The 20,045-nt window shown below is 39.7% G+C and overlaps 1 protein-coding gene across 5 annotated transcripts in view; it reads left to right on the top strand.

The window, feature by feature from the left end:
- Positions 1-492: 492 nt before the first annotated feature.
- The window catches only part of LOC127972423 (transcription factor Dp-2-like), a 50,598-nt gene continuing 31,045 nt past the window's right edge, over positions 493-20,045 (top strand). Inside the window, exons 1-3 of one of the 5 annotated variants that reach the window (XM_052575897.1) lie at positions 493-680; positions 9,563-9,635; positions 12,294-12,342. In XM_052575897.1, coding sequence (XP_052431857.1) covers positions 9,621-9,635; positions 12,294-12,342 — 64 coding nt within the window. In that variant the 5' untranslated portion in view covers positions 493-680; positions 9,563-9,620. Of the gene's footprint in view, positions 971-9,562; positions 9,636-12,293; positions 12,343-14,447; positions 14,606-14,772; positions 14,930-20,045 lie in introns of those variants that run through there. The other 4 variants (XM_052575896.1, XM_052575900.1, XM_052575899.1 and 1 more) reach the window with 4 other exon arrangements.

Here is a 20,045-nt window from a genome sequence, read left to right as displayed (position 1 = left end):
ATTTACAGAACAACTCAAACCATCAGCCAGTTTTAGACATTTTTTGGATGGAATACTTATTATTCACTGTAACAAGTCAAGGACAGATAATGTACATTTCTGGTATTCAATATTAATGATGTGCAATATGGAAATGAGCTTTTGATGTCCTCGGTTCAGTAACCAATCTTTCGCACATCGCTCGTTTTAATAATCGAGTAACTTTGAAAAAGTTTTGCAGCCGAACTGGGGAATGGCCTCGCCGGGATGTTTCCTATAAAACTTAGTGTCTTCTTCATTGTTTTCGACCAAACACATTTAAAATTTAAATGTCAAATTACGTCCTAATCAACATGTGGTCACTACCAGATGGCGAGCCGACGTCGCACCACGCCAGAGTAACGCAGCGCCGCGCAGACTCCCATTGTTTCCTTTTGTCTGCGAACACTAATTAAAATCAAAACAAGGCATTTAAATTACTTTATTTGTCTGATTACCCCTCATAGCCTGGCCACGCCTGCTTTACATTACGCGCAGGACAGCCAATCCCCGTCCACCTGGTGTCTGACGTCACGGACAGGTGTGACCAATCAGAGGCGACGGCTGGCTGCCACCGCCAAGCTTGTGTGCGGAGCTCAGCGGAAGTGAGCGCTTCACTCTCATTCATCCTCTTTGACAGAGCAACTCGAAACACTTCTGAGGTAAGGTGCTTCTTATCATATTTAGGACAAGCTGTGAATATGTGACTGAAAATATGAAGTGAACTTAGGAAGTATCAAAAGGTTCTTGTTATAAAGGCTACATCTTTTGACAGCAGCGTTTATTGTTGATGTGTTCAACAACAAAGTAGTCGATTATTATTCACTTTGATAATTTGATTTGAGTAACTAATTAGCTTTAGGTTTTGGAAATGTTTATGAGAGCAAGTGCAATATCAATAAAGAAGAGTTCCTTCCAGATTCGATGACGTCTCACGGCCCTGTTTTAAAACGTAAGTTCAGTTAAAATGTAATAATGGCGTTAAATTGACTTATAAAGTGCAGATAATAGTTGAGGTTGGTATCGAGAAGTGTCGGTTTGTTCCGCAGCTTTTGCACATTTCCGCTGCTCGGGATTTAACGTATCGCCGCGTTTCGGTGAGAAGTGCTTCATATTTCCTCATATTTTCTTCTAATATCGTTTCAAATGGAGGTTTAAGGAGCATCCAGGTCGTTTATTGTCGGGTTAACTCATAAAACGTCGATAATGTCTCAATAAACTTCCTCTGGGAATGTTTACCTCAGCTAGCGCTAGTGTTGTATATTCCTGTCAGTTTCATGTTTTGACGTTTGTTAATGTATTAAAGGATCGTACAGAACCACAGTGTGTGAGAATCTTATAAATATCCTCTTACCAGCTCGAATACATATTAAAGTGCGTTTTTAAAGTGATTTAAAAGGGCTTGGATATCTGAGTTACTGTAACGTTACTGTAGTGTTTACAGTAATCATGTGCCAAATATGAACCTGCAGCACAAACATATTTTTATATATTTTAGATATATTTTTAGCACTAGCCAACATACATTGTATGGGTCAAAAGCATCCAATTTGTCTTTTATGCCAAAAATCATTAGGATATTAAGTAAAGATCATGTTCCATGATGTTTTGTAAATTTCAGACCATAATTATACCAAAACGTAACTTTTGATTAGTAATATGCCTAGTTAAAAACTTCATTTAGACAACTTTAAAGTCGATTTTATTAATATTTCAACTTTTTGGTACCCTCAGACTCCAGATTTTTAACTAGTTGTATCTCAGCCAAATATCGTCCTTTTCTTACAAAAACATATATCAATGGAAAACTTTGTTATTGAGAAACATTTGGAATAAATTTACCCTTATGATTGGTTTTGTGGTCCAGGGTCACATTTATATTGTACCATGTTCAATACCACATTGTACCACGCACTAAAAATCATGTTATTAATAAAAAACATAATTTAGCCATAATCCAATTGTTCAAAAACATGGTATTACCATGATACAGATCCAATAAAGCCAGAAAAAACAATGTTTTGCCATATTGCCACTTTTTAAATAACATTTACCAATATGTTCAGACGAGTCTGTCTCTTGAAATGTTTCGTTTGTGGTTTCTTTCCCCTTTGAGACTGTCTATTTTTGTGGAGAAACACCTGAGCCTTGTTATTTAGGCTTGCTCACTAGGTCGTGAAGTAAACGTTGGAGAAGCTGCACGAGAAGAGACGCGTTTGAGAGTGTGTTTGGTGTGGTCATTGTGTGAGGTCATGGGGTTTTTGTTGGCTCAGTGTATTGAGATCGCAGGCCAGGCTGTGTCAGATTGGAAGCAGACATCTGTTGGTCCCGCACAAACGGTCTGGATATTTAATCCTTCCAGTGGAGAGGAGGAGGAGGGAAAGAGACCCCCGTCCCAGAGCTCACAGCTTTTGTGACAGGTGTCCCCGTGCCATTCAGCTCCTCGAGCAACTTCTCCCGTGTGTGTGAAGCGGTGGATGCTTTGTCTGTTTATTTTTCTCTCTGTGGCTGCGTCTCTGTTGGTGTAAACTCTGCTGCGTCAGCTAGTTAAGCAGTATCGAATGTAGAGTTCAGATGTATTGATCTGTGACGCAGCTGTCACGTGAGAGGCTGCGGTCTGTCTTTGTGTGTTTGTATTTGCACACACACAAAAGAGAGTGAAAGGACAGAGAAAACACACACCACGGACCGTTTTTGGCGCCATTTCCCAGCTGTCTTGCTCGCTGGTGTGTGCTCCGTGTCACTGTAGCATGCCCCACGGGACGCTCGTACAGTTAGCGCTCCGCCGCCTGTGTGTGTCCACAGAGCGAGGTGTGTGTGTGTTGAAGCCCAGTCCTCTTGGGAGACTTAACTTAACCCTCTCCATTCATGTTGCAACACAGCAGTTTCCATTCTAGGAAGCAGGAGATCCAGCGTTGGGCTTCTGGATTGCTATTTATTCACAGCACTTCATGTGTAGCCTCACAATAGGAGCTCAGTGAGGCAGTGGATCTCAGTCCTTCTGATTTAAAGGCACCTGTTGATGTAGACAGAGACATATTTTGGTTATTTCTGTGGTAGTTATGAAAATCCTGTTTGTTTTCAGACCTTTATTAACAAAAACGGAGAATATTTGTATAATAATACTATGAAGGAATAGTTCACCAAAACTAGCTGAAAATTCCCTCTCCTTCTGGACGCCTAAGATGTAGGGGAGTTTGTTTCTTCATCAGGTTTGGAGAAATGTAGCATTACATCTCTTGCTCTGCAGTGAATGGGTGCCGTCAGAAAGAGAGTCCAAACAGCTGATAAAAACCTCACAATAATCCACGCAGTCCGTCAATCAACGTCTGGAGAAGCCGAAAGCTTCTAATGTGTTTCTAGGAAACAAATCCATCGTTAAGACGTTTTTAACCACAAAACGTTATTTCTGGATGAAATATGAGTCCATAATCCAGAATCCTGCTTCCTCCAGTGAAAAAGTCCATCCTCTGTTGTCTTCTCACATGGGGTTGGGTGAACAGATGATGCCATCGTCCATCGCCGATGACTGGGATCGCACCTACTCTGTTTCTACTTGGGAGCAGCAGTTTGTAAGAGGGAGAGACTATTTTAGAACTTTAGAATCTTGGGCATCTGAAAAAATGGATTGTTGGACATTTAAAAAAAAAAGAAAAAAAAAAAGTCAGTTGCTGCATTTGAACAACGCAGATGTCTAAAAATATGATGTATTAAGTTTTCTTTATTTTGCCTTTTGTCCTGAAAGACAAGGACTGACCCTCGAGGACGTTTTCAGAGCTGCTATCATCAACATTGCAGCAATTGCATTCTGTCACAACTCATAAACAGCAGTGTGTGAGATCTCGCTCTCTGGAGGTGTAGTCGTACACCTGTAGTTCCTCTCGATGTTCAAGAAAACATAAGTCATCTGAGCTGGAGTCGTGGAGGCTGACCTGTGCCGTGAATCTAGCCTCACACAGTGCATTGGTGTGTGCTTCCTCTTTTCAGTGACCTTACATGACAGCGTGAGTCAGGCTGTTTGTATTTCAGACACGCATGCACTCCCTCAGAAGACCGAATGTCATCCTCTTCTGAGTAGCCCATGTTAATCAGCCTCCTGGAGAGACACTTTGACAGAAGGACTGATGGGGGATGCTGCTCTCCTAAAGCCTCAGATCTGCAGTGTCAGACTATTTTGTGCTTGGGATGTTAATATCATCTTGCTTAGCTGCTGTGCACCTCTCCGGTGGATGGCCTGGCTGTTGCCATGGAGCCGCACGAGTGACAGATGGAGGGGGTGACGGAGGGACGAGGGTGGGGGGGGGTCTGTCCTCGAGGATGGAGACCCCCACCACAGCTTTGAGAAGTCTTAGGAATCTTGAATGGTGCAGCTCACCAGCTTCTTCCAGCAAGTGGATCTCATAACTGACCTCACGTGAACAGTGAGCCACTAATTGAACTCATTTAATAGCAGAAACACAACCTACAGTGACTTGCACTTACCCAGTCTGGAAGAGCAAGGGCTGCTGCAGTCTGAAGTCCAGTCTCGAGCAGAACTGCAGGTCTGGACGGGCGTTTGACGACTGAAGCCCAAACCCGCCCTGCGGCCTGACCCGAGTTTTGAATTTTTAGACCAAGCTCGTTTTTATTTTCCATCTGACCAGATCGCTCATGCTTATAGTGTTCATAATAAAACATACATATTTATAATGATCATTTATTCTAATTGGGAGATTTGAATACTTTTATTTCCTCTTCAAGCATTAATACTTTATAAAAAATTGTTTTACTTTTTTATTTATTTATTATTTTATTATTTTTTGTTAATTGTTTTTATTTTTATTTTTTAACAATTTTAGAATGATTTCTGAAGGATAATGTGACAACAAAGACTGGAGTAATATTAGCATATTTTCCGGACTATAAGCCGCACTTTTTTTCATAATTTGGCTGGTCCTGCGACTTATAGTCAGGTGCGACTTATCAAAATTAATTTGACATGAACCGAGAAAAATGAACCAAGAGAAAACATTACCGTCTCCAGCAGCGAGAGGGCTGAAGACATAGAGCGCCCTCTTGTGGCTGTAGACGGTAATGTTTTATCTTGGTTCTTGGTTCTAAATTAATGTGACTTATAGTCCAGTGCGACTTATGTTTTTTTTCCCTCGTCATGACATATTTTTGGACTGATGCTACTTATACTCAGGTGCAACTTCTAGTCGGAAAAATACAGTAGTTAAAAAGTTCAAGTGGAAGTGCATTGCGCTAACAAGCGCATGTTTTTGGTTTCGAAACCCAGGGAACACATGATCAGAGAAAATCGTTAGCCTGAATGCAATGTAAGTCACTTTGGATAAAAGCATTTGCTAAATACATAAAATTATGTTTTTTGCTAAATGCATATATAATATTTCGCAATTTTACTGTATTTTTGATCAAATTAATTGGAGAGCCTAGGAGGAGACTTAATTAATATATAAAAAATATGTAGAATCTATATTAAAATAGCATGCAGTTAAACATTCAAATATTAAAATATTCTTTTTTTTATTGGACTATTATTTTACTAATTCAAACCCAAGTTGATCTTGCACCGTTGGGCTCTGTTTGGGTAGCAGATGATTAAGAACATGGATGAAACCTGAAGTGCAGCAGAACTGGGGTTTGTTCTACATCATAGACCTCATATTCTGAATCGGTGACCCCCATCCCCCTAAACTGCCCTAAAACTATCAAAGCTGGCCTGTTTCTTTAGACCCCCTGCTACTGTGTGGATCACCTCTTCCAGGTCAGTGCCTTTCAGTCCATCAGTGATCGAGATTGAGAGAAGGAAGAGAGGACAGTGACGAGCAGAGAGAGAAAGGAGGATGAAAGAAGTGTCCGGCTGACAGACCAAGAGCTTGGGGATTTATGGCAGGCCAACTGAAGGACGGAAGAGGATGACAATAGAGAGGGTCACCGCAGGGTGACTGCATCTTGAGAGGCTTGCTGAAGTCTAGAAATGGAGAAATGGGGCGGCCGATAATGCTGTTGATTTATATATTGCCTGTGCCAAACTTGCAGCCGTGTTGCTATGTGGTCTCAGATGGTTTATTAAAAGGCAGTGACAGTAAGAATTTTCCACTCTCAGTGCAGTAGATCTTTGTGTTCAGTGTTGCATTTGTGTGCATGATCATTGTGGATTTTGCATTCATTCGGTGAGTAGCTCGACACCGCAGACGAACGATGCACATGTTTGCATTTAAATGCCACTTGATCTGTTGAGTGTTGTTCTGCTTTCCGTGCATCACACTTCCCTGCACATAATCGTTTCACTGCTGCTCGTTCCAGCCTGTGGAAACCACAACATGACTGCACTGAAAACAGCACAACAATGCAGACCGTCCCATTACCCTGGCCCACAATCATTTGACTGATGGTGTGGGTTAATACCTAATCCATCTAGCAATCAGAGCTCATAAAAGCTCAACGTCAAGCATTTACAACAACACATCTGTAAATGATCGTACATCTGATTGTGGCTTTGAGGGAATTGTGGTTCACTGAGAACCTGACACTTACATTTTTTTAAGAAAATGTGTGTGGTACTGGTGGTTGCCCGGGCTGTGCAGTTGCTAGTGTTCTGTGTAGCTTTTAATGTACTGTAGATAGTTGTCAGGGTGTTGTGTTATATTGTTTTCTAAGGTGCTGTTTACTGGCCCGAGTCCATCTTCTGTCTCTGATATTCTATGCTTTGCAAAAAAACACTTGCATCAAAAATGAGAAAATGCACTGTTCAGACTTAAATTATTGTAATTTATGAACACCTTTCTATAAAACCTAAGGTTGGTCTCTTTTTAAAGAAGACAAAAAGACAGCAGATTGTGAAAGCGATCCATTTTGCATTCTAAACTTGCTATAAAATCAAAGTCCTATTTCTAAATAAGTTATGTTCCAAATTTGAAGTGGATATTATTAAACTGAGGATCCTGTAAGATTTTGTTTAGGCGCTGTACTAAAACTAGCCACCATTTATTTTTCATGAATTTTCCAGTCACAAAGCAATACATTTCAGATATTACTTTTCTGTAGGGTTGGGCTTCCCATCCAAACAAAAAAAAAAAAAAAAAAGGACCCTTTGGAAAACAAAAAGAGAATCTAGTACAATTTGCAATTTTCCTTTTTCAAGGCCTTTGGAGTTTGCATTTCAAATATGATACAGTAGACTGGACAGGGTTTGGAGTGTCTTTAGACTCTGGTCCCTCCTCTGCTATACTCTATAGGATGTTTTTACTTAACCAGACATAAGGTAGATTGCTTAGAAAAACAACACACCTCTTCTCCAAAAGCCTTGTTTTTTTGGCACCATTCTTGTCTCAAGTTCAATACTTGGTTAGGAATTTGAACGATTTGGACTCAAGTATGAGTATTTAGTGACGCTTTTCTTTGCAAGCACCACTAATGAGACGAACAAAGCTTCTGCTGGGATTAAGAACAAGCACATGAGTTTCAACAAATGTAGGTCAATAAAGCCTATTGAGGAAGATCCTCAAGAAGTCGCCTGTGATCTCAAGAGACCTTTTCAAAGCTCAACCACAGACTTGATTTACAGTGCGAAAGTAAAATCTTTTGTCATTTATGCTCCACTCTTACTCTGCAACAAGTCGTCTCTTTAGTGTCATGTCACCACAGCTATGTGTCGAACCACGGCGACCCACGTTCCCTCACATTTGCTGGGTGGCCTCTGCCTCACCCAGGACAAGAGAAACGGGGACTGGGGGAGGGCAAGTGAAACTGAAAAGGAGAGACCTCCAGCCACTTTGAAGCTCCTCTCTGGTTCCTCTGTCAGGCTGCTCCCCCATGGGACAAAAGGCCTTTATGTGTGGCTGTAGGGGGGTATTGTGGGACTGGGGCGGTGGGCCGCAGGGCTGGATCCCCCCGTCTATTGATCTGCATGGTCCATTCTGTCTCACCCCCTCCGACACAGCCAGGCTTACCAGCTGTCTGCTCTACGCCTCTCCCAAAGCGGCCTCAAGACACACGCGGATCATATGGGCGCCCGCATTAGCAGACTTAAAGAAGCTTCATGGAGACATGCAGGAGATATATTTATCGTTGTGCACGGAAAGCACGCTTGCTTTGCATAAAGGTGACCACTGAGCGCATCTAGCATAACAACAACATCGAAGTGCCTTCTCAGCGGTTGACCTACAATTTGTGGTGTGACCTTTGCTCACTCGCATGCATTGGTTTACTTTTGCCAATAAACATTTGTCGCAGTTGTGCAAGGCATATATTATGCAGTGTCTAAATATGGCTTGAAATCTGTGGCTAGTGTTAAAGAGGTTTGCTTTGGCAAGCATTTATGTCATTTACACACTGTAGTTTATAAAGTTCCTTGTTTAAAAACTTGAGTGGCATGCTTCCAGTATATTGGTGTAAGTATAAGTCCATGCAAGCATACTCCCGTGTAAGTAAGCTGTTGGTGTGTTCTAGTAGTTAATGCACATTATTGCTACCACAGTGTTGTCATTACGAGTGGGAAACTGTGACGTTTTTTTTCCTACCAGACGTCAAACTAATAACATTGTCAGCATTAAAAGGTATAATTGCTGCTTTCTGCTGTGCACATTTTGTTTGTGATGAAAATAACGTTACATTTTCATCAGTTATCTACAGATCGATGCATTTCTTTAAGATTTCAAAATCATTCAAAATCAGATACTGATGATGAAGTAGCACTGTAAGATCACATTTGTTTGAATGAAGTATTACGAAAGCGGTTGCGTGTTAATATGCTTTATCATGCTTTACCCCAAAAGAACAGACAAACTCCTTTTAACTTCCCACGTGGCTATTACCGTCAGTATAACCTTCTCATCTGAGAGATCCATCTGCATCAAGCTGTCGCTAAATATGTTTAACATGAATTCTTGCTAAATATGCAGATATATTACGGACCGTGGGCATGAATTGTACTCATGATGGAGCGGTGGTGCAGCGAGGGAAAACCATGAGGCTACGACTTCTTAAAAATCTTCTCCTCCGCTCACATACTCTGACTCGTGCTGTGCTTTTACATTCGCCCTCTGTCATATTCATGTCATTTTCACCGTGTGCTGCATGTAAAGTGATAATTACCCTGGCTTTATTTGAAAAATATGATTCCCAATGCACACAAACTTCCCAGAATACTGAGTGACCTCCAGGTTACAGTGTTTACTTTCTTTTTATCTATATTTGTATTAAATATGTATTTATTTGTGAAATATACTGTCATCTAAATTATAAGCATGTTTCTTTTACACATTTATTTTTAAATCCATTGTCATATGATTTCAGATTTCTTAAATATTATTAATAAAAAAATAATAAAAATAAATAAATCATATCGGCTTTATATCGGCTATCGGTCCCCCTGTTTATATCGGCATCGGCTGTCAAAATAAACACCTATCGGTCGACCACTAGTTTTGTTTACAGTTTCTGTTAACCAATAAAATAAAGTTATTCTGCTACGGTGCACACATACCTGATCGTTTGTGTGTGTGTGTGTGTGTGTGTGTGTGTGTGTGTGTGTGTACAGGGGCCGTGCAGCTCTGAGTGTGAGGGGATCTGACCAGAAGGAGCCCTTCATCTTCAGTATGATGGCCAACGCGGTGAGTGCTTTTGGTCACATGTCAACAGCACCTGTGTGATTAAAGAGACTTTCTGCTCTTTGTCAGGTCTGTTATGATTCAAGTGTCAACATGATAAAACCACTGTTTGCACTGATGACAAAACTAAAGTGAAAGAGCTCTTTTGAAAGTGGGCCTTTGCTCTTAAACATAAAGGTTTCAGAAGAGTCTTCACAGCGATGCCGAACCAGTTGTGCTTCCCCCAAGAACCTTTCACTGAACCGTTCTCAAAAGAACCATTTAATAATCTAAAGAACCTTTTGTGGAATGAAATGTTAAAGGTTCTTTGTGGAACCGTTGATGCCAATGAAGAACCTTTATTTTTAGTAGTGTTTACTGTGCTAACTTCTGCTCTATTGCTGATGTAAAACATATTGTGTGAACATGATGTTATTTCAGGGCTCCAGACTAACATTTGACAGCACTGTGACTGGTTCTGCCAAACTCAACACATACACCAAATGATTTAATAATGATTAATACTACTGAAATATTGATCATGCTTCCTGACAGTAGCTTGAGGTGGGATGCAAATATACATTTATTTATATTAAAAACAGTAACGTCTGTTTATAGGGTAAAATGTAAATGATCATAATATCCACAGGTTTATGTTTATGCACAACTTCCATAGTTCGATAACTGAGTGGTTTTAATGAAGGAGTATTTTCTGATTCTGTGTTTGCTGTAAAGATGAGTTTGCTGATGCTGACTCGATTACACACCTTTTAGAGAGAAATGCAACTTTCTTCTGGATTACATCATCAGAGACTAGCCTCTTCTGGTCGACTATTACAAGACCAGCCTTACATTTAGTTAAAATAATAATGCACAAAACCCGCTATGGCTTAATAACAAAGGATACTGTAATTAAATTCAGTTACTGATAACAACGAATATTCCCCGTTTCTACCACAACACTATGTTACAGTTTAGGGTCACTGAAGTATATACCGTACGTTGTAAATGTTGGTGATTTCTGAATTGGAAATCGTTCTAACGGGATTGTTGTTCTTGTTTTCAGTGTCAGTTTCTTGAGACTGTCAGTGCTGGTTCATCTAGCTTTAAAATAGTTTGGTGGTCGCTTCTTACTGGTTTAATTCTGGTGGCTTGATGGACATTTCCTGTAAGATCGCACTGCGCCGTCTCTTTGGCCATGTGGTGCATTTCAAATGAGTGTCTCCTCTGCGACCGCTAACACGGTTTAGTCACAGTCTAGAGTCCTGCTATTAAGAGAAACTGCTTCTGTTAAACTAATGTAAGGACATGAAGACGGAAGGTGCTGACCCTTAGTTTGAAGCTTTCCTTTACAAAATATTCCCCAAACCCATTGAATTTGTAGATGGAGCGGTTACACTCTTGTATCTTCTGCTTACTGAGCGCCTCTGCCTTACATTTCTCATTTAGTTGAAATGCCTCTGGGATGTCCTGTTGATTAAATCATGGTGACACGCTCCATGACCTCCGACCCCTGTGAATAGATGTCTCTGTAAACTTCAGCGACATCTGTTTGCTCGTCCGTTTAAAGCCTTTCATTCTATAGATGTAGTCAGTCTTTCACTGGCTCAGGCTGCTGATTTGATGTGGCCCTCTGACGAGAGTTTTAATGCTGATTTAACAGCCACGCACACGCGGAGGAAGCCGCTTCACATTTGAGCTTGTAACAAGTTCAAAGTTAAAGTCATCCTCCTGTGTGTGGTGGAGCTTGGAGGTTTGTAATGTGCTGCTGGGAGATATCACTATCAGCTCAGAAACAGAGCACTAAACCGAGACCTTTAAGACCAACAGTTCTGTACTGACACCACAGAAGAAATTTGCAAACAAATAATGCAAAAAATGTTGGATTCTTTAGATATTTGTTTGAATGCAAGTTTGTAATTTGAAAAACTACATAACCACATCAATTTGTCATATTGTCAAGCAAGCAAAGAATTAAAACGGATGGTTTAAAAGATAAAAGAAAATATGTAATGTGCTGTTTAAAATGAAAACAAAAGTACTGACACTTTATGATTGTCAAACATGGGTCAAGTTTATTATTAACTTTTTTCCCGCCAGCATTTTTTTTTAGTTCCCAGCCACCGCCAGCGATTTTGATTATTATATGCAATACACCACAATAAAGATCAGAGCCACTACTTAAAAAAAAAAAAAAAAAAAAAATCTGTTTTATTCTGCCTTAAAGCATTTTTTTTTTAATTAACATTTTAATATAGGTAGGTTTCATAAAACAAATGCATAATTTTGAGCAAAAAGGTGAGAGTTTTTTTTCAAGAACTTGATCTGTATAATATTCAGTATGATTATCAAAGCATAAATCCAGTAAACCGCTTCCATCAACACCTCCAAAGCTTGCACAGACATATTCCACTTCCTGCATCATCATTTGACTCCTTATGCAGTTTTCAATTAGAATCTGTCTATTGCTGATGATCACATTATTTTTCATATGCATCTGTTTAATTTGTTGTAAGCAGTAATAATAAATGATGAATAATGTACAGTATCAACCATGAGCGAAATATTAGCAAATTTACAGTATCTCTTGTTTTTGTTTTGCCTAGAAATGTGGGGTTTTTCTTTAGTTTGACATCTATCTGTCGAATATAATGACATTCATTTGAACTCTTCTCCACTCAGGTTGTGTGTGGAGACCTGAAGGCTTTTCTGAACCAAAACCTCTCCAAAGGTAACAATTATTCCTTTACTCTGTAATATGTATGTATTTGCAGACACATTTGTGTGAAGCATAAGTACAGAAATAAATAGACCTAAGTTAATGAATTATCTTGGTACAAGGGCCAGTTCTTCAAGTGCAGGTTCATTCAGACTGCAATAAACTGTTCACTTATGCTTTCATTTTGCAGTTTTGCTTTAAAATAAATGATAGGCAGTTACTGGCACGCAGTGAACTTTTACGTACTAGCTATGGTTGTCTTGAAATGGATGCGTTTGATAGCTCCATACCATAATAAAGCTTGTTTAATTCAGTGTTGAGACTTTCCCTCAATTAATAACAGTGTGAACACTTTTAAATCACCACTAAATGCTCCTTTAAATCGGAATCGGAACAAATCATGAGTTTGTGAATCCGAATCAAACTACAAAATCAGTGCGGATACTTTGTGTTGTTTAACTTTGGATTTGAAGAAATATTTAGAAATTAAATACATATGCAAAGTTTCATTGATGCATCTGTGATACTATTATAACAAACATGAAAATGATGACTATGTGTGCATGTGCACCAATAATATGATTATTTCAGTGACGGTGCATCTAAACGTAATTATTGACTGTTATGCTGTAAACGCGAATAGAGCATCTGGCGCAAATGATTTCAATGTTAAGTCCATGCAAAAGCATGTTTACGCATGTCTGGAGGTCTCGCGGCGCGAATGAGGCGTTTAGCATGGCGCGGAAGACGTGAATTTACCTCATTTGCGCGTCTAGTTCGTGCGAATGACGCAAATTGAGTGTCTGGCGCGATACACGCGAATGGTGCTTTTGTGCATTTATGTGTTTGATGCGAATTGGCGTCTGCCGCCCGAGTTAAAAAATGTGAACTTTGGCGTCAATTTGTGCCGCGTTAACCAATCAGAAGCCTGCTCAGGAGTCACTCATTCAACATGAAGGAACGACTGATGTTGTCAGTGAGCAGTCAACCGGAGCTTTATGATACAAGTATCACACACAAGTTCATATTTCAGGAATAAAAAGGACCTCGCTTGGAAGAATGTGTTGTAAATACACATTTAACTTTTGAGTCACGTACATGTTTATCAACCCGCGGCCTTCCCGCTGTTTTTTTACAACTATTTCCCCCCTAATGTAGCCTACAGATACTTTTCGCTAATAAGAAAATGCGTTTATTCAGAGGACGTGTGCAAGAAAAAGTGGAAAAGACCAGAGTGCTCGATCAACATCAGCCATCTTGCAAACAGACAACCGCTAGCACTTGCCCTTCCCACAAGAAGCAGATTTCGCTCTAGACGCGCGAATGCATTCAAAATGTTCAAGCGGCAAACTAGACAAGTTAGTTGCGAATTTGACGCTCTACTCGCGTTTGGTGTGAACACAGCATTATACACCTACAGAAGTTACATTTTTCAGAATAGGCTATAGGTTATTCTCATCTTTATGTTTATAGGGTTAATAATGTTCATAAACATTTTATTTACCAATATTTTACATTATTTCTGAAATGAACATATGCACTGATGTGATTTTATCAATTTTTTTGTATCTCAAAAAAAAAAAAGCTTTTTTGCCCTATGTGAATTTTCATATTCAGGTGTGACTTAATTGCTGGAAAACATGGTATGCTTAAGCTGCCCATTAATAAAACTGATGTTACTGCAAGAAAATATTTAGTTGGATTGGATGTAGACAACAGTTAAAGTAGTTTAACATCGCTCCAGTCTTTTGAAGTCAGTGTGTGATTGAACACTTTTTAATTGTCACTGGCACTCGTCCAGTTGTGTGTTTCCATTGCCACTTGGGTGCCTAATAAAACTCATGCACACGTCCAGTTGTGCTTTGGTCCAGTGCTGCTGGTCACGCCGGTCTTATGGTGCGAGCTCAGCGTGACGGCATGTGTTCAGGCAGCTCCATTGTGCAGCCACACATCTATTCAGTTCCTCCGCTCTCAGATCAGTCCAGGCCAGAGCAATCGCCCGCCTGCTCCCTGAGCGGCCCACAGGTGCTGTGAGAGAGCCAGCATCTGTGCGCATACAGAGGGAGGAAGTCCTGCAGCAGGCACACACACGCTCCCATTGAGCTCGTTTCCCACTCGGCACGAGTGAAAGTCTGAGCGCAGGCGGGTGGACTCCCTCTGAGCTCGCTCGGCAATGCCTGGCCAGCCTCTCGAGTTTTCACTGAATGGTAACAAAAGGGACACACACTGAGAGAGAGGAACACCAGGTCCCAACATGCTGCTCTCTCCTTTTCAGGTAAATCCTGCACCCCTGCTTTTTTTCCGTTCTGCCGCTCTCTTTGTTGCAGGCATTCAGGGATTGTGTTGGAGCAGCTGGGAAGGCTGCACGTGTGTCACGACGGCATGCTGAGAGGATCTCTCTCTCTCTCGCTCTCTCTCTCGCTCGCTCTCTCGCTCTGGGTCACTGTGGAAGTTCCTCCAGGGCTCTGTGTTCTGGGGGAGGGTTGAAGCGGACGTCCCAGTCTGTGAGCGGGATTAGAACTTGAACTTTTTTATTAGGAAAGGAATAGTTAAAGGTGAAGTATGGAGGTTCTAGTCGTGCCGCTTCATAAACAAACAGGTAAAGAGGACGGTACAAACCTTGTATAGATTTATAACTTTTCAAGTTTTGTTATTGCTTTCCACACTCTTGAAATAAAGGCTCTTTTTTTGCACGGATGTGTCCATAAAGAACCTTTAACATCAGTGGAGCCTTTCAAATGCACTTAATGTTCTAAAGTGTGCAAAAAGTTTCTTAATTATAATGTTATTCACAATACGAAAAAAAGTTTTCTTTTAAGATCCATTTGCTGAAATGTAGCCCATTTTTAAGAGTGTAATGTGGTTCCAAATATGTGTTTATGCGAGTGTTTTCGTCGTTGCAGAGCTGGTTTGTTGTGTTTGGTCGTTGGTGAGAGTCTCTCTGATGTTTCTCAGGCACTGATGTGGTTTCGAGTCGTGTTGAGCAAGCGCTGGAGTCTGTTTGGGCTGCCCCAGGAAGTAACTGTGTGCTTTCCTCCTGTTGTCTGTTGTCTTGGCCCACGTATAGCAGTGTTTGCTTTTTGGTGTCTTCCGTTATGCACCTGCATTTATCTGTGTGTATCAAGCATTTGTGTAACACTGAGCCTGCTGTGTGTGTGGTTTATGATATAGCGCACACATTGGGCTCAATTTTTGTGTGTGTATGTGTGTGTGTGTGTGTGTGTGTGTGTGTGTGTGTGTGTCGGGCTGCTGCTCAGCTGTATTCTAATGTGGCTTTGCTCATTGTTGCTGTAAAGAGCATGTGGCACTGAGGCATTCCTGTGCTGAGGCCTTGCACAAAACCCCTTCAGACTGCAGCCAGTCCTGCTGCTAAACGCTCACCATCTGGAGCAGATTGTGAGGATTCATTCAGACTACTCTGACACTTTCTTACCATTCAGTATGAAATACTTGAACTGGGCTTGAAATTTTACAGAAAGGCTGCCCTAAAAATTTCTTTCCCACAATCATTTCTCTTCTTTTGAAAGCTGTATGACTGACTTCCACAGAACACAGGAGGAATAGCTGAACCACTTTTTCCATAAATGAAAGCTGTCAAGCCTTAAAAAGGATGAAAAATAGCAATAAAACAAGTCATATGAATATAATATGTTTGAGGAACAGAATGAAATATGTTCAATATGTGATATTAGATTTTTACCAATATCTGATATGCCGATCATTTTCAACACATTTTGGCTGATACAGATGCTGATAGCAGATGCTGATACTGATATATGTAATTTATATAAATTGTTAAAATAAACAACAATAAAGTTAATTTATAATGACAGTACATTAAAGATTTGAAAAGAACTATAAATAAACTATATATTAATCACTGCATTTTTTTTAAATCAGAGAAATGGTTACTTTGGCATTTTATTTTGAATTAACATTTGTAAATTTTCTAAAACAAAAGACTTCGTTGTATCTCGGACAAATATTGTCTGATCCTAGTAAACCATACATCAATAGAAAGCTTATTTAAAATAAATCTCATTGTTTTGAAAAATTGACACTTAAGACTGATTTTGTGGTCCGGGGTTACATGTGTTTATTTTGCTTTCATTTTATTAGAAGCAGGCAACAGCGCCCCCCTACAAAATTGAAAACTCTGCACCGATATCTTGATAACCAATATGCAGAACCGATATTCATTTATTGTTTTTCTTATGTTTTAGTCACAGTTGTTAGCACTGAACTGAACAAACTGTTATTATGTGAGATAATTTATGAAAGTTATACAGTTAATGTTAAAATAATTTAGTTTTGAATGAATGGATTATCTTAAAAGCTACATACATTTGGTGGCCTTGCTGGGACATTCCTGAGCATCAACCAAGACTATGTTTATAAGCATAGACAACAGAGAGAGAATTTATGTTTTATTTAATTCAACATTACATTTATTTAATCATTTTGACACATCTAATTTGTGAATTAATGGCTTGTTATTTTAATTAAAGCAATTTTCTTTACCTGTGAACAGCCATAATGGCAGTCTTACAGTTCTCAAATGCCCAAAGATGGTGCATTTATTGCTGTGTCCAATACTACAAAACTGATATCCATTTATGGAAAAATATCGGTTGAACCGATTATCGCCAATCTCCATTTATAAATCAAATCAAACTGGACAATTTTTATTGTTGTCATGGAATATTAGAGTGTTTAGTGTAAATTATTTATCTGTGCGCTAGGGCTGTCAACGAATATTCTAAGTTCGAATATATATTCGAATAGTTAAAAAAAAAAATTTCGAAGGTGAAAATTAACATTCGAATAAAAAACAATGTGGAAAAAAAACGCCCGCGGTAGTAGAGGCGTGGTTGTCTGCTTTTGCGAGTGGGCGCGATAACACACCTGGGGGTTCAGGGACAGGTCACAGGATTCGCACTGTCTGGCACAGAATCATTGCTGAAAGTTGACGCGTCTTCATGGAATATGCCAGCAAGTGCAGAGCCCAACTCGACCGCAGCAGAGAAAGCGAGGTAAAATTGTTGACCCGCGAGGAAAAGTTGTATGCAAGCTATTTAAGATACAGTTAGCATACCATTCGACAACTAGCAACATGAGGTCACATCTGAAAAATGTGCACCCAAATGAGCATGGCATAATGTGTGGTACGTCACGTCTTGACACTTAACATTACTTTGCATCGCCCGCCACAAGCTCTTTGTCTGCAACATGACAAGAGGCCATAACGGATAAATAAATTTAGTTCATTTGTAAGGACATGAGACCGATCAGTATCGCGGATGGGGCAGGCTTCGGGGAGTTCTGTCAAGCAATGGAAGCGAGGTTTGATTATTTATCGTTTCATGTCAAGGAAACGTTCCATGTTTACCACAGCACAGCTCGCTCGGAGCATTCAATGTCAGTTCTATATGCTGTAAAACTTCAATTAATATTAATAATATTTGTTTCAATCACTGAATGAAGCCTTGGGACAACAGTCGCGACCTTAAATTGCTTGCACAAAACTCTTGATGAGCACTCAAAATTTGTTTGTTGATTTAAACCATTATGCGCAGAGAATGTGAGGGTGAGAGAGCGAGAGGTCTGCAGTCTTGGCCATTAGTTGATTTCCTTGTTTTTGTGTAGGTAATACGTTGTCAAATATGTTTAAACTTAAATAGACTACTTATACAAGTAGTTATGTCTCTTTGTATTATTTTGTCCTGTTATTGACGTAATGCGCCATTGACGACAGGCGCAACTAGATGTTCGAATAGTTCGAATATTCGTGTTTTGTTTAGAGGGAATATTCGAACGTCATTTTTGAGCAATTTTGACAGCCCTACTGTGCACATCATTTATAAATAGTTTCCACTTAATCTTTAATAAGAAATGACAACGCTTTTCTGATAACTTGATCACTAAGGTGAGGGCAGAAGAATAGAATTCAGGTGTCTGAAACCCAAATGAAACAATTCCAATTAGGAAACGACAATGATCCAGTCAATTCCTATTAAACAAAATCAAGTGCCGTCCTGTAAATAGACTATCATAATTTCTGTTTTAGACCAACTTTAAATGTAATTTGTGCATGCGTCGCACCAGGTTTGATGGCACTGGCCAAACAGCTTCGATTCTTCTTTCTTGAATGAAATTTGAGAGTTGAAAAAACATTGATTGATCCGTAAAATAGATCGAGAAATGCTTTTGAAGAGTGTGCGCTACGAGCACGGTATAACATCGGGGACAGGATATTTAGCTTTTCTGAGGTGTGAGGCTATTTATTTCATAAAAAGAAATGAAAATATCGGTAGAATATAGAAGTGTCAACAGCTCCATGCATGTCTTTTAAAATAAGTCTCGCATCAGAAACACATTTAGAATTAAGTTTTTTTGTTAGAAAACCACTTTTGGGTCATGACCCAACAGTTGAAAAACACTGAAGTAGCTAATAATGTGTGCCATGACTGGTCACTTTCAGTAGCACGCTCTTTTAGAGGCAATCATAACCACATTTCGTTTATGTAAATGAGTCATGACCACATCTGCTGTCGTACTGTATGAAAGCATGAGAGGTACTTTGTGTTGGTGGTATATAAAGTCAAAAGAACATTGTAAACACAGCTCAGTAGCCAGACAAAGACGCACTGTGAGCGTCACGGACAGCTGGAAGATCAGATTGTGTTCAGTACGGTGTGTTTGGAGTGTGTGTGTGTGGGACGTCGTTGGCATGCGTCGTCTCATTCAGACAGTACTGGGTGTGTTCACTACATTGCGTGTTTGTGCGTGATTGCGAAGCCCATTTGCATGGTTTTGCATCTGATATGCCACAACATTTACATGATTTGCATTCCCATTCAGAAAACACCACAGAATTCAATGAAAGCATTTCTAGTGTCATGGCCTCAATCGCCATACTGTAAGCTTTCCTCACATATCCCACACACACAACGGTCACTTACTGGGGTCTAAAGGAGACATTCATGGCTGAAAGTCACTGTTAAACAGTACTGACACTACAGATACACTTAAACATGTTTGATGTTGTTGCAAGGGATAAAGTTAAGTGACATCTGCAAATAAATTATACTAGAGTTTTTCCCAAAACTCGCTGAAAAACTCACCTTTTAAAGACTTTGCGGTGAGATTTAACCAGCGGATGCTCCAGTGATATTAGTGGATGTGTTCACACAGGAGTCCTAGAGGAACCACTTTAAACCAGAAAATCTTCTGTATCATATTAGATATGCACATTACTGAGGACAGTAAATTATCAAGATGATCAAAACTTTGTTGAGAAACCTGTTGAACTACATACTTTCAGTCGTCTGATAGTTTTTACAGCGAGTGAGTAAAAGGCCTTTTAGAACAATAGTGAAAACATCTTCAGGTCGTGGAGACGAATACTGTTATAAAACGTCTCATTTATTTTCATTACAATCTATCAGAAGTTCATCTTATTTATAAGCAATTTAAATACAAGTAGCTGGACTAAATGTGATATATTTGTTCAGCCTGGGCCTCTGAATGAACCTGAGTTTGATCTCCATATTCCCTCCTATCTTGAACTATGAGCCATAACAGCCTGATGTTTCAAATGATACGCAACAAAAAAATTTTACTCTACCATTTAAAAATAAACAAATAAATAATAAAAATGTCAGGCTTTACAGGGTTAACATGTTCCACTAGTTTGACAAAGCATTTTGTGAAAA

This window comes from Carassius gibelio, chromosome B15, assembly GCF_023724105.1.
Source record: "Carassius gibelio isolate Cgi1373 ecotype wild population from Czech Republic chromosome B15, carGib1.2-hapl.c, whole genome shotgun sequence".
In the NCBI taxonomy this organism is placed as follows: Eukaryota; Metazoa; Chordata; class Actinopteri; order Cypriniformes; family Cyprinidae; genus Carassius; species Carassius gibelio.
The sequence above is the reverse complement of the archived record's forward strand: the minus strand, read 5'-3'. Positions and strand labels throughout refer to the sequence as shown.